At 37.7% G+C, this 12,051-nt stretch overlaps 1 protein-coding gene across 1 annotated transcript in view; it reads right to left on the bottom strand.

Annotated features, from left to right (window-relative positions):
- The window catches only part of MOXD1 (monooxygenase DBH like 1), a 48,518-nt gene that overhangs the window by 23,248 nt on the left and 13,219 nt on the right, over positions 1-12,051 (bottom strand). The window contains exons 3-4 of the mRNA XM_030490017.1: positions 11,325-11,492; positions 11,115-11,198 (exon numbers count right to left, since the gene is read on the bottom strand). Coding sequence (XP_030345877.1) covers positions 11,115-11,198; positions 11,325-11,492 — 252 coding nt within the window. The remainder of the gene's footprint in view (positions 1-11,114; positions 11,199-11,324; positions 11,493-12,051) is intronic.

The following is a 12,051-nucleotide window of genomic DNA, read 5'->3' as shown; positions in this document are numbered from 1 at the left end:
CCCTTTCTGTTTTCCTCACTGTACAAACCAGATACTAAATTCAGACATCATTACTAACAAAGCCCCCAAAATTGCTCTCTGCCCCAAGTGCTTGAGTTTAAACTGGTAGAAAGTCTATATATTGGTGAGCGAATTGCAGGAGGCAGAGCAAAGCCACTGGTTTTCCAGTTCATTGATAGTCATCTATGTACAACAGGAAGCACTACTGCTTAACTTGAATTATCCTTCAACTGTAAAAATATTCTCCCAGATTATTTTCATACACATTTTTCACATTTCCAGCTGAAAGAAAATACAACCTGTGTAGTTAGAGACATCTTGATTCTCATATTTTAATAAAAGAGAGATGGAGGTGAGAAAAAGGCCCAGGCAACAGCAAACACCCCCAACCCTCATAATGTGATTAGGTAAGGTTTCCTTGGAGGATGGAAATTTTCCAGACCAAAAACAGAGGTTCCACACAACTTAAGGCATTGAAATTTGCATGATTCAGTCCTTAATATGTGTGGACGTAGGTTTTTTTCCAAAGCGAGATTCAAATAGAGGACATACATAAGCTATACTGTTGGCATTTGGATTTAACCTGGTTTGGGTATACTTTAAAACGCATAACAAAAAATCTAACATCACTGTGGAGAAAAAGTTCTTGCCACATGAATGGAAAACCTTATTTAAAACACAGGTATTTCCTGTTCTTGGTGTAAAGAAGAAAGGATTTGTTTATTCAGTGACTCCTTTGTGCAATGAAAGCTCTTATGTAAGTTTTATTAGTATACCGCATTAAGAAGCAATTACCATACCTCCGTTTAAAGCTGCAGAATTTTTATTGGAAAAGAATACGTACTTTCAGGTAAAAGTTAACCATTGCTGTGCTGTTAACTTAGAGTGGAGGCTATATATGTAAGTTCACACAAATCTTTCTATCCCCATGTAGTACTGCTAATGATTACACTATACATCCAAAGTTTCTATAGGTCAATGTGCAGACCAATTTATATATTTTAATTAGGAAAGAGCAATCAAACAACACAATAACCAATAAAACCAAATATTTAAAAATGAGAACTAGAGATAGGGTTAGAGCTTCTTGTTCTTTCTGCCATCAAGTCCATTCCTACGTTCTTATTCCTAATTAATTGCCTGGAACTCTGACATGCATAAAGAGTGGCATGCAGTCATTCAGACAAAATCCAAAAGAAGTATGCCTCAAAGAAATATTCATAAAACATTGTTTCTGCCTGATGCACATCTGAAGATTTAAGATAACGCATTTAGTCACAGTTAAAAAGTACAACCCTGAGGAGCAATCCGATAAAAAACTCAGGTCAAGAAAAAACATGTTTCATTTGTTTACGCTTCCTGGCAATACACCCATTGCACTCCTAAGCAGCAGAAACACTGGCAGAGTGGTTGCGGTCTTCAGTACCGCCATAGTCTCTCAGCGCAATTGACACACTCCAAACATAATTAATCAGCAATTAATCAGCAACATCATTACTTTCTTGTGAAAACAATATCATAATATAGTACGTAGCCAAATATGTTTCAGATCTGAAGCCAAAATTGGTAGCCTATAAACAGTTTATATTTTTTCAAGAGGAACATAAAATCTGAATAGTATAAATAATAAAGTCAGCAAAGGTACTCCCTTTCGTTCATGAAATCACCATTCATGCACAGCAATGTCTATCTATGTCTTTTGAGATGACAATGGAAGAGGTTTTTCATTTTATTGTACAACTGCAAAACATTCCCTTCAATCATGTAGCATAATAACATTATACATTTTCTCCTTCAGCTTGGGAGTGAACACACAGCTTTGCCTGAAGACAGAGCACGTGAGAATTTACAGCGTGTCCATTTCTTGTTTTACACACTGGGGCATACTGTTAGGAAACATGTTTTCTGACAAGGAAATGCTGACTTCTGCGAAGGACTACCGAAAGGGAATGCACACAAGAAAGACCTGAGGCATTCAGATACTGAACTTCTACAGGAGTCACCAACCTGGATGCTCTGGCACCTAAAGTTTGCATGGGATAAAATAAGCACAGCACAACACTCATGATTGTGAAATGACACCGCCTCCTGAGTCAGCAGAACAGAACAGCACCCATGATGTCACACAACAAGGGCCATTTTCAGATGACATGTTTCTTTCGAAGTCACTTGAGAACATCATATTAAAATTATACAAGAGATAAGTAATGGAAAGGTCACTGAAATGAGGGGATGGAGAAAGAAGACTGAACAACATTAGTCTACAGTTTATAATAGTTTGCTTAGATTCTGATGTTTTCTCAGGTTAAGGTGTTTTCGGCTTGGTTTTTAATTTTTTTTTTTTATTTTAGTCAGATGCAAGATGTAAATATTTTCATATCAGGCAAAACTTCAGCCTGGTGCAAAGAGAAGCTATTCACCACCTATCCGTAGTTCGGACGTCTGTCATCTGGGTGGATTTTAATGTCATGTGTGCTATGTATATACATGGTGGAGTTCTATTTTCTGACTATTGTCTGTCTATTTTTCCACTGTTACTAATGCTTGCTCTTTCTGGTTTACCCCCGGCAGTCAATGAATCTATGCTCTGTCACTACTATGCATTGCAAGTGGAAGCAGGGATGAAGAGAGTATCATAATATCATCCTCTGAAAACTAACCCCAGTAGCTAATGCTGGGGTTGCAGCGTGAGGTCAATACTGAAGAGAAGCACTTTAAACAGATGAGAAATGTAATTTCCTCTCCATTTAAATGACATTGGAGCAACTAAATGTGGACCTACAGAAAATTGCTTAAGAGATGCTGCTACTGTGTGACTTATCTGAATTAAGAAGTTGATCTTAAGAAGCAATGCCAAAATACCAGCAGGACCAAGGTAGGTCTGTTCTGTGATCCATACAGACACTCGCCTCTCACTGTGCAAGCCCCATCAAGTCAGGTTTTGCTACCTACGAACCTGCCATTTTGGTATTTGCAAAAAAGATGCTTTGTAATTGCTCATCTAAGGTCTAATTCTACTCTGAAATAATTTATTGCCTGCTATGATAACAAGTGTTGATCAGTTGGCTGGAATTCCTAGACATGTATTTTCAATGTACTACCTCATCATAGGCTTACTCTTAAAACAACACATAAAGCTAAAGATGAGGAAGAAGAAACAAAGATATGGTAGAAAATGGGGTTAATCAATAGCAATCCTCTCCTGAAGATCATCCCACAAATCACATCAGAATTGAGAGGCTGCAGTCAGAGAGCTACACAAAAATTGTACCCTCCCCTTCCCCATGCCCACCATTGGTCATATTTTAAATTAAGGCTCCTGTCATCTAACACTTGTACTTAACTAGAAATTACACAAATTCTGACTTTCATTTAAACAGAAAATACATAAAATACATATTTTCCAACCATATGCTGGCATACATTGCCATAATGGATGGATGCTGTTTTAATTTTATAAAGAAAAATCAAAGAAACTAGATTAAATTAACTAGATGTTCAAGTTTGCTGATGATAGAAATTAAGGCATACTGACTATTGAATAAATAATGTAGCAAAAATAATGCTGTAAAATTATACAAATGAAATGAAAGAAGATTAATGCAAAATAAGAATGTCCCGCTAAGAAATATAAAGTCTGTGGTCATATGTAGTTTCACCTTTGATCACAGAATGAAATAATACATGAAATACATTTATATATGAAATAATATAGCAGAATATGAGAGAAGATAGCATTTCTGTTATTTCCTGAGACAGTTGCTTGGGAAACTTTTAATTTCCAGTCAGTTTAGTTATATGATTCTTTAACACTGCAAAACCTAACGGCCCAATTCAGGCTTGCACTGAAGAGAGCCCTCCAGATCAAAGGGCAGATAGCTTACAAGCTCTTCAGTGTAAGATGATCATTTGGTTGCTAATCTAATTTACTGAGGCTGAAATGGCTTTGCAGGGGAACACACAGGAAAATACAGAACATTTGTTTATGTCAGGCTGCATGATGCAATTTGCTAGAGTTATCACATTTAGCAAAACGTAAAAGTTCAAGCCAGAGAACAACAAGCAGCTACTGTCTGGTATCACTCAAGTTAAAAATCAGTGCCCTCATTTAGGTACTGAAGGCTACAAGCTGCCCTTCTGGCTTTCAATCAATCAGTCTCTTAAACTGGAGACCCTTTGTATTTTCACACTGGGGTCTTTGGTATTACTAAAGCATTCCACTGTCAAAAAGCAGAGTTACCCTTGACAACAAGTTTTTTTGGAGTTTTTACTTCCTTATCAGAGATTGCCCCGAAACTGAACATCAAGATTAGCTGGCAGCTGCTGGTGTGCTCTAATACAGGCCTTTCTTCAATTGAAAAGAAGCTCCCTTTTCCAAGGAGATCGACAATAGAAAACTTTGGTGCTTATATAAAAATATGCCTAATGTAATGCTTCTCAGCTAATGCTAAATAATTAAGTTTTTTTCTGGTGATATGCTTGGCCTGTTTTCACTAGTCACATCCTAAGTTCAGTGCCAAAACACTACATAGGGTTGCGGTTGAAAAAAATCAATTATTCCTAAAGGAAATTTTTTTTAAGTATTATTTTTGCAATTTCTGCTCCTATCACAATCTTTTCTCTCCCCTGACCATTCTGTGGGACATGCCTCCCCTGATTCATCAGTCTGAGAGTTCATGCATCTAATTCAGGCTGGTTACCCAGCTTCTCTCATCTATCCGTGGAGAGATTGAACCATACAGGGGATGCTTGAGCTCACGTATTTCAGACACCCTCTAGGATGATACAAACAGCTATTTTCTGCCACTGTAAGGTCATTTAAGCAGCTGGCTCAGACCTGTAGATAAGCCAAGTTAGATGAGAGGAAGCCCATCTTCATGGTTGGAAATTTACTGTCTTTAATATGTTGCCTGGGTTTAATATAGTATTCATGAGGCATACTTAAGAGATGCTGCATTTTGACCATGTAGCCTAATCCCCAGCATGGGATTTCTCCCCCATTTCACAGCAGCACTAAACCTCCTCACTCCATTCTCATAAGCAGGTTCAAATAATGCATGCGAGAAGAGTGTTCTACACAGGAATCCAAACATATAACAGCTTGCAAAATACAACCTACTGTCCTCCTTTTCAATGACAAATGCCCTCTAAAACTGGGCGTCACATTAAAAAAGTTCTCTTACAGAACCTGAAGTACTTTGTGCTCTTGAGCACAGCCACATCACAGCCTTTCTGCCAGCATTCCTCTGACTACACTAGTTTCAAAAAATCCCTGGAAACTTGGAACTATAGGAAAATTACTAATTCTTACAGAAAAGACATACAGACACAGCTAAATGACCCTACTACCCAACTGTATTTATTATTTTACTGAAACAGGTTTTCATAGTCTTTAATGGGGAACTTCAGTGTCCGACATGTTTTTGTCTATGGGATTAAGTCGAGGGAACTACTTTCCCTGAGGAAAACACAGTATATTGCAAAGAAATTAAGAAAATATAGGAGGGAAATTTACCGAGTGATGAAACTAGCACGGACATGTTATACACTGAAGCTGAAAAGCTTCACACAAATCGATTATGGCATGTCTGGCATGTAGAATATACACACCATTCTTTCACCAGTATATACTGTAAGTTTTCAGAAGTTTATACAGCATTAAACAATTTGTCAGGTGTAGCGGGAGAACACAGGTATATAGAATTCAGACAAAATCTAGAGACAGTAGAGGAAATACCGTATCTTAAGGGGTTTTTAATTGAGGCAGAAAAAAAAACAGTGGAGCATATGGGAAACCTGTGGTTAACATGAAGACAAAGTAATGAAACTTTAGCAGATGCAGTTCTATTAATAAGCAATACAATTAAATTAAGCTGAGGACATGGAGTATTGAAACCTAAGAGAAAGAGAGTAATAACAAAAAAGCTGTATCTGTAGAACCACAAGTAGAACGAGCAGTAAAACAAGCTTTGAACATAAAAGCTCTGTTTACTGAAATACTGGGAAGTATTTCTCATGAATGTGAAACAAATTTTCACTTTCATGTCACTGGTGAACATCTGCATGATGCCAGATCACAGTAAGAAGAAAATAAATTCAGCAAATAGGCAGAAAAAAACCCAAACATCAACAAATAGTCTTATGAACTGTCAAAGTGGTGTCAGCACACACATACCTATACACATTGAATATCACGAAAATCAGACACCTCGACAAGAATTAAAGGACTTCAGAAGTTCCAGTGTGCTGCCACTGAGTAACTTTTTTTTTTAAACTGAAAGAGCGGTAAGAAAGAGACTTTTAAAATGTGATTTTTTAAAACAAGAGGGAGGGTGCTGCAGAAACTCCTCTTTTTGGTGTGTGCTCCCCTGGGTCAGCAGCTCTCACTCTGCAAGCCACTGCTTCTAGCCCTGGTGCTGCAGAGACTCTGCCTGCAAGGGATCTCCCCAACCAGGGAGCTGCCCTCGGCATGGCTTCAGCAAGGAGACAGAAACCTTGTCATGCAGAGGTCGGTGCATGGACATGTCTGTCTGTCTGCTCTACCAGCGGTTCCCCCCCTCCCTCTGAAAGGTCCTGCCAGAGCTGAGGTCCTTCCCCTGATGCAGTCAGTGAAACCAGAGAACTTTCTTTAGGGATGAGATTAAGAGAAACACTCAGGACCAGTCAGAATAACAATATTTACAGAGAACTGTAAAAATCCTAGCAAGAAATAACGTTAAACCTATCTCTGGAAAGTCCGAGCTAACAAGTGGAATGCTTTTTTCCTAAGAAAACTACTTCTGAGAAAGCTACTGGCTAACTGCTATATGTGAGAAAAGTAAAAATCCCCAGGGTAGTAAACCTGAGGCACATACCACAGCCTGAAGCTCAACGCAGCAAAACAGGCCAATGCACACATACAGCCGCAGGAGAAGTCTGCAGACAGGCTACGATGTGTGCTCTCCTGTGCAAAGAGCAGCCAGGGTCCACCACTCCAGGACCACTGTGGAGCCATCCTGCAAACAGCTGATGTGAAGAAAGTCAGTTGCCTGCTATTACAGTCTAGTGGGGGGTGTCCCTGCCTGTGACAGGGGGTTGGAACTAGATGATCTTTAAGGTCCCTTCTAAGTCAAATCATTCTGTGATTCTATAATTACCTCCAGGCAAGCCCTTTCATCTGTTCTGCATATTGTTATTTTCAAAATTGGCCTATCAGCCTGATAATGGTTCTACTATCAAAAGACACATAGGAGGGAAAACTTGTAGAAGTTGAAAATATTTTCAAGCAGCCACTGTGCAGTCAGGTAGGCAGCTTGAAGCTGAGGAGCAATGTACTCCATCAGAGTCACAAAACCAGCTCGGTGCCTGGTATTGGTTGTAATCTGGGTAACTCTTATCACTATTATGCCCAGCTATTGAGATAATCATCTTATTTCGTTTCACTTCTTAGCAAGCATAATGTTATTATGAGTTATTTCTCCAGGAGTTGCCGGAGGCATCAGAGAAGATCTCATAACAGAAGGCATTGTAGGGACATGTAGGAAGACACAATCTCTTCCCTAGGGAAGAAGTTGCAAGAGATATAAAACAAAGGAAGATTAAACAGAAAGTCCTAACCCTGGCTGGGTGCCCTGTTATCACAGTGAAGCTCTGTTCTCCATTGGTAAATGTAGCATAAGGAGAAGTTACTTACCCATGTCCTTATTCTACCTATGAGATGAACACAAGATTACAATCTTATCTCTCGCACAATTTACATGTCAGGTAGCGCAGCTTGATGAAGAACAGTCAATGACAATATGCTGTTTCTCATTACCTGAGGTTCTTGGAAAGTAGCATAAATATTATGTAAAGAGAAAGATAAGTCATAAGGTCTTAAATAATTTACCTATGACTGATTTTGAGTTCTCTTATGCTAGTTATCTTGTGCTAACAGAAGAACCCAGGCCTTGCAATCACTACCCAAACAAGCCCTTTGATTCACTTCATATCAAAAGCTTGTTCATGCAAGCAATCAGGTGGAGGGCTGTGCCTGAGCTACCTGGAAGGCAAAGGCAGCATATTGGGGACATCTGCAAAAAGAAGTTTCTCATTGCCCAGAGTGTCATTCAGGTTGGGGGATTTTTTTATTATATTTTTTTTTTAACCCATGAGGGAAAAAAAAAAGGCATGAAAAAGGAAAAATATGTGTCCTGGACATTCTCACTATTCAACATCAGAAGTGTTTCATTTGTACAAGCACTGGTCTGGTCCTATGGACTGATGGCTCATTTCTACCTGGGGAGCTTCTGTTGTGCTCCTGCCACACACCTCCTGTTGAGCTTCACCTAAAGAGATTCAGTTCACAAGCTCCACGACTGCTCCATGGCAGTAACCATGACAAAGTAAGCAAGAATAAAGTAAGAATAACTTAAAGATTCACTTCAGAAGTGTGCTTCTCATCCAAACTAAAACACTACTGTAGATGCACCCTAAGACCAAGTGTTATCACTTACCCACTAGATTGTATTTATGAAATATATTTGTAAATGCTTTGAGTATGTTCTGCTCGACAGCATATAGTTACTCTTTTTTCGAAATAATGCATGGTCAATGGAAGTTAAAAAGTGCTCTTATTTTGGAATCTGGATTCAGAATCTGGCATTTGTTAACCAGAGATAATAAAAGTCTTGACCTCTACCTTCAATGATATGTCTGATTTTTTCACAGTTTTCCTTCACTAAAAACTGTGATTTCCTGAAGAAACCGACATTTTAAAAAATATGTAACTATTAAAATTATTATAAAATGCTCGGAGCAATTTTCAAGGAGAAAGGAATGACAGAGAAAAGCTGAACAGTATGAAAAGAATTCTTATTGTGGCTGTTGCACCTACTTGGGACTCAAGATCACCAGCAGATTTACACGTGCACACAGCTAAGCACAGACTTCCATGATGCTGATGGCATGCATGGCCCAACAAGAGGTGAACTGCACTTCAGTGTTCTACAGAATCATACAGGAGGACAGAAATGGCCAAAGTCAGCTCATATGTACCCTACTTAAGTAGAGTGAATTATACCAGAGATGAATTTGTATCATTTTCTAAACTTTTTTTTCCTTTTTTCTGTAAAAATGAGGTTTGTATGAAAATGGTGCTACAGAAGGAATCCAGAATCAACATCTATGTAAGTATTTAACTAACATAGACAGTTTGATCAGGCCAAATATTCATCTGTCCTCTTCTTAGTGAAATTGAATCTTTGTTTTCATAGCTAATATCCTCCAGAATAGCCATAAGCCCCATCCTTTGTCTACCAGTAGGCTTTAAGAAATGTTTAATCAGTTTGCAAGAGTGCATAGATACAATTCCACAACAGCCCTCTATGTGTCATCTACAAAAGTCACATATACATACATATAAGTTGTGCCCCTGGAAAGAAATGCTAAGGAAGTGTTCCTACATAATTCTCTCTTTCTGTGATCATTTTTCTCTCTCTAAACATTTTTTAAGAGGCAAGATGAAATTTGTTTGCTTTTCTGACAGCAGTAAATTGCAGAGGATTTTACTTTGATTTCTACCTTTATAAAAAACAAACTGCTGATTTCAAAATATGATTTCTAAAATTATAATATTAATAAATCATCATAAAAATAAAGAATATGAAACTATTACGAAAAATTATTCAGTGTATTTTTGAGCTAAAATCATCATTTAGCGTCCACCAACTTTTTTTTTTTTTTTTTAGTGACTAACTCTATGTGCACTCAGGCAAAACATTTTAAAAAATAAATTCAGAAAATATAAATAATAAATAGTTTCAGAGAACTTTTTAGCAGAACAGCTTCCACCAAACTTAACCTGGAAAGCATGATTCTGATACTACTGTTTTGAAGCTCTCTCACTTGAAAGAAGAAAGCTAGGAATCCCAACGTATATATACTGTATTACAAGCAAATTTTGCTTTTCATACAGATCTGTGGAAGAAGCCATCATAAATTTCAAATGTGATTAAAGATCAAGTACCAGAAGCCACAAATTTGGGTCTTGCAATTCCTCATTCTGATAAAGTGCGGAACCCCACAGTGTTTTAGAATAGGTACATAGGTATTACTATAATAAGTATACTAATAGATATGTAGGTAATACTATAGGTATTTCTCAGACATACATACACTGGAGATCACATGCTAAGTTCTCTTAGTTAATTTAAAGTTTCAGTCTTACTGAATGCATTGGAGAAATATAACTGACGATAATAAAAAAAATGGCATATAATTGTATACATAAAAGCTTTAATGGGTTCAAAGATATATAAAAAATGAGGGCCTGAGCTACCTCACTGTGCTGTCTTAAGCAGTTTAGAACAATAATAAATTGTTGTTCCTTTAAGAGGTCTGCTGTATATTGCTCTTGGGAAGAAATGTGAGAATCATCTTTTCCCCAGCACTTTCAGTGCTTTCAGTTTTCAAAGTTTTCAGCTTTCAGTTCCAAAAAAAAAAAAAGGGGGGGCAGAAAATGTGCTATAGGAGAACATGTTTGTGTGCCTGGGTTTCGAAATCTTCTTGGATTCCACTGAACCCTGCGTGGATGTTTACACATCTTCAATAATTTTTAAATAAACTACAACATCCATCTCTTTTTAACAATATTTGACTTTTACACAGCTGAAGATAATGGCATCCATGCTCATTTGATGTAATGTGGCATAACTCCACTGGGGTAATCACAAGAGAGGTGATGGGAATCCAATAAGAACCTGGCCCTTTATTTGAACAAACTTCACCATTTAATTACTTTTTGATCTAAAACTACTCTCTGTTAAAAGAAATTCATTAAATTCTTCCATAAAATTTGAAACTTGATGAAACATGCTTTTAGACAATTTTACTTTGCCAGAAATGTTTTCAGACAGAAATAATTTTCAACCTCGTTTTCTTAAGAGAAAAAGGATATAGGGGAAGAGAAAGGAAGGGTCTCTATCACAGCACGTGCCAGTCATCAGGGCACACCGGAATCGGGTCCTGGGCACACATACACATACACTTATTGGAGTGTTTTCCCTCCAATAAGTAAATTTTGAAAGTGCAAGAACTGATTTGAAGCATAACTGTTATCTAAGCTCCTTTAAATTTGCTCAGTCTGAATCACTCACCTTTATCACGTGATGCTTTTCATGTTGTACAGGAATCTTAAACATTTGGCACCAATATGTTGTATCCTTTTCTGGTACAGGCACCTGTCTTAATAAAAAGGGCAAAGACACAGTATTATAAAAGTCACATTACCCTGCTGCATAAGCCCAAAGCTTTGGCTACCAACTTATCCCCATCTTTGCATAAACCCAAAACCCAGAGTAACTTACGTCTTTGTTTGTCAAGTCAAAGTATGGCAAAGAGGCAAATGAGACTTCTTCTTTCTCAGGATTCAGTAGACGGAGACTCTTTGTACCACGATTAGACCCATGGTAGTTTTGACCTGCTTCTCCCATGTCTTTGTGGTGGTATGCCCATATTACCCGCACTGTGCTCTCCTGGAAGAAAAAACCCCACAAAAATGACAAAACCAAAGAAGTCCATAAGGAATAGGAACAAAACCTTCTTTACATAGTTCACATAATTCCTCTGATAGCTGTGATGTCAGTGTTGCTGTATTTGAACAATGACAACATACGCTACAGGATCAGTCAATTATCACCTACTGACATAATTTTGCCTTTAAAATTAATAATGTTTTATACTCATGTGGTTCATTGCAGATATGCAGATGAATCTCTCTCTGGTAGGTTCCTTCATTAATGTTGTGAATTTAAATCCTATCTGCAAAGAGCAGACTCACAAAGAGGTAACCAACTAAATGCATGAAAAAAATAGTTTTTTAGAGATATCATTTATTTGGTCAGCAATCAGAAGTCCCCCCAAAAAACATTTCCCAGGCTCAGCTCTGTAAAGATGTGAATACCTTGTGTGGACTGTTGTCCTTACATGCTAGGGAAGATAAGACATTCAGTTACAGAACAGATTTACATCTTAAAAATCGATCTACAGCCACAGCACAGATCAATTCTCTGTAAACCATTCTCAGGTTGCAAT

Source organism: Strigops habroptila, chromosome 6, assembly GCF_004027225.2.
Source record: "Strigops habroptila isolate Jane chromosome 6, bStrHab1.2.pri, whole genome shotgun sequence".
Lineage (NCBI taxonomy): Eukaryota > Metazoa > Chordata > Aves > Psittaciformes > Psittacidae > Strigops > Strigops habroptila.
The sequence above is the reverse complement of the archived record's forward strand: the minus strand, read 5'-3'. Positions and strand labels throughout refer to the sequence as shown.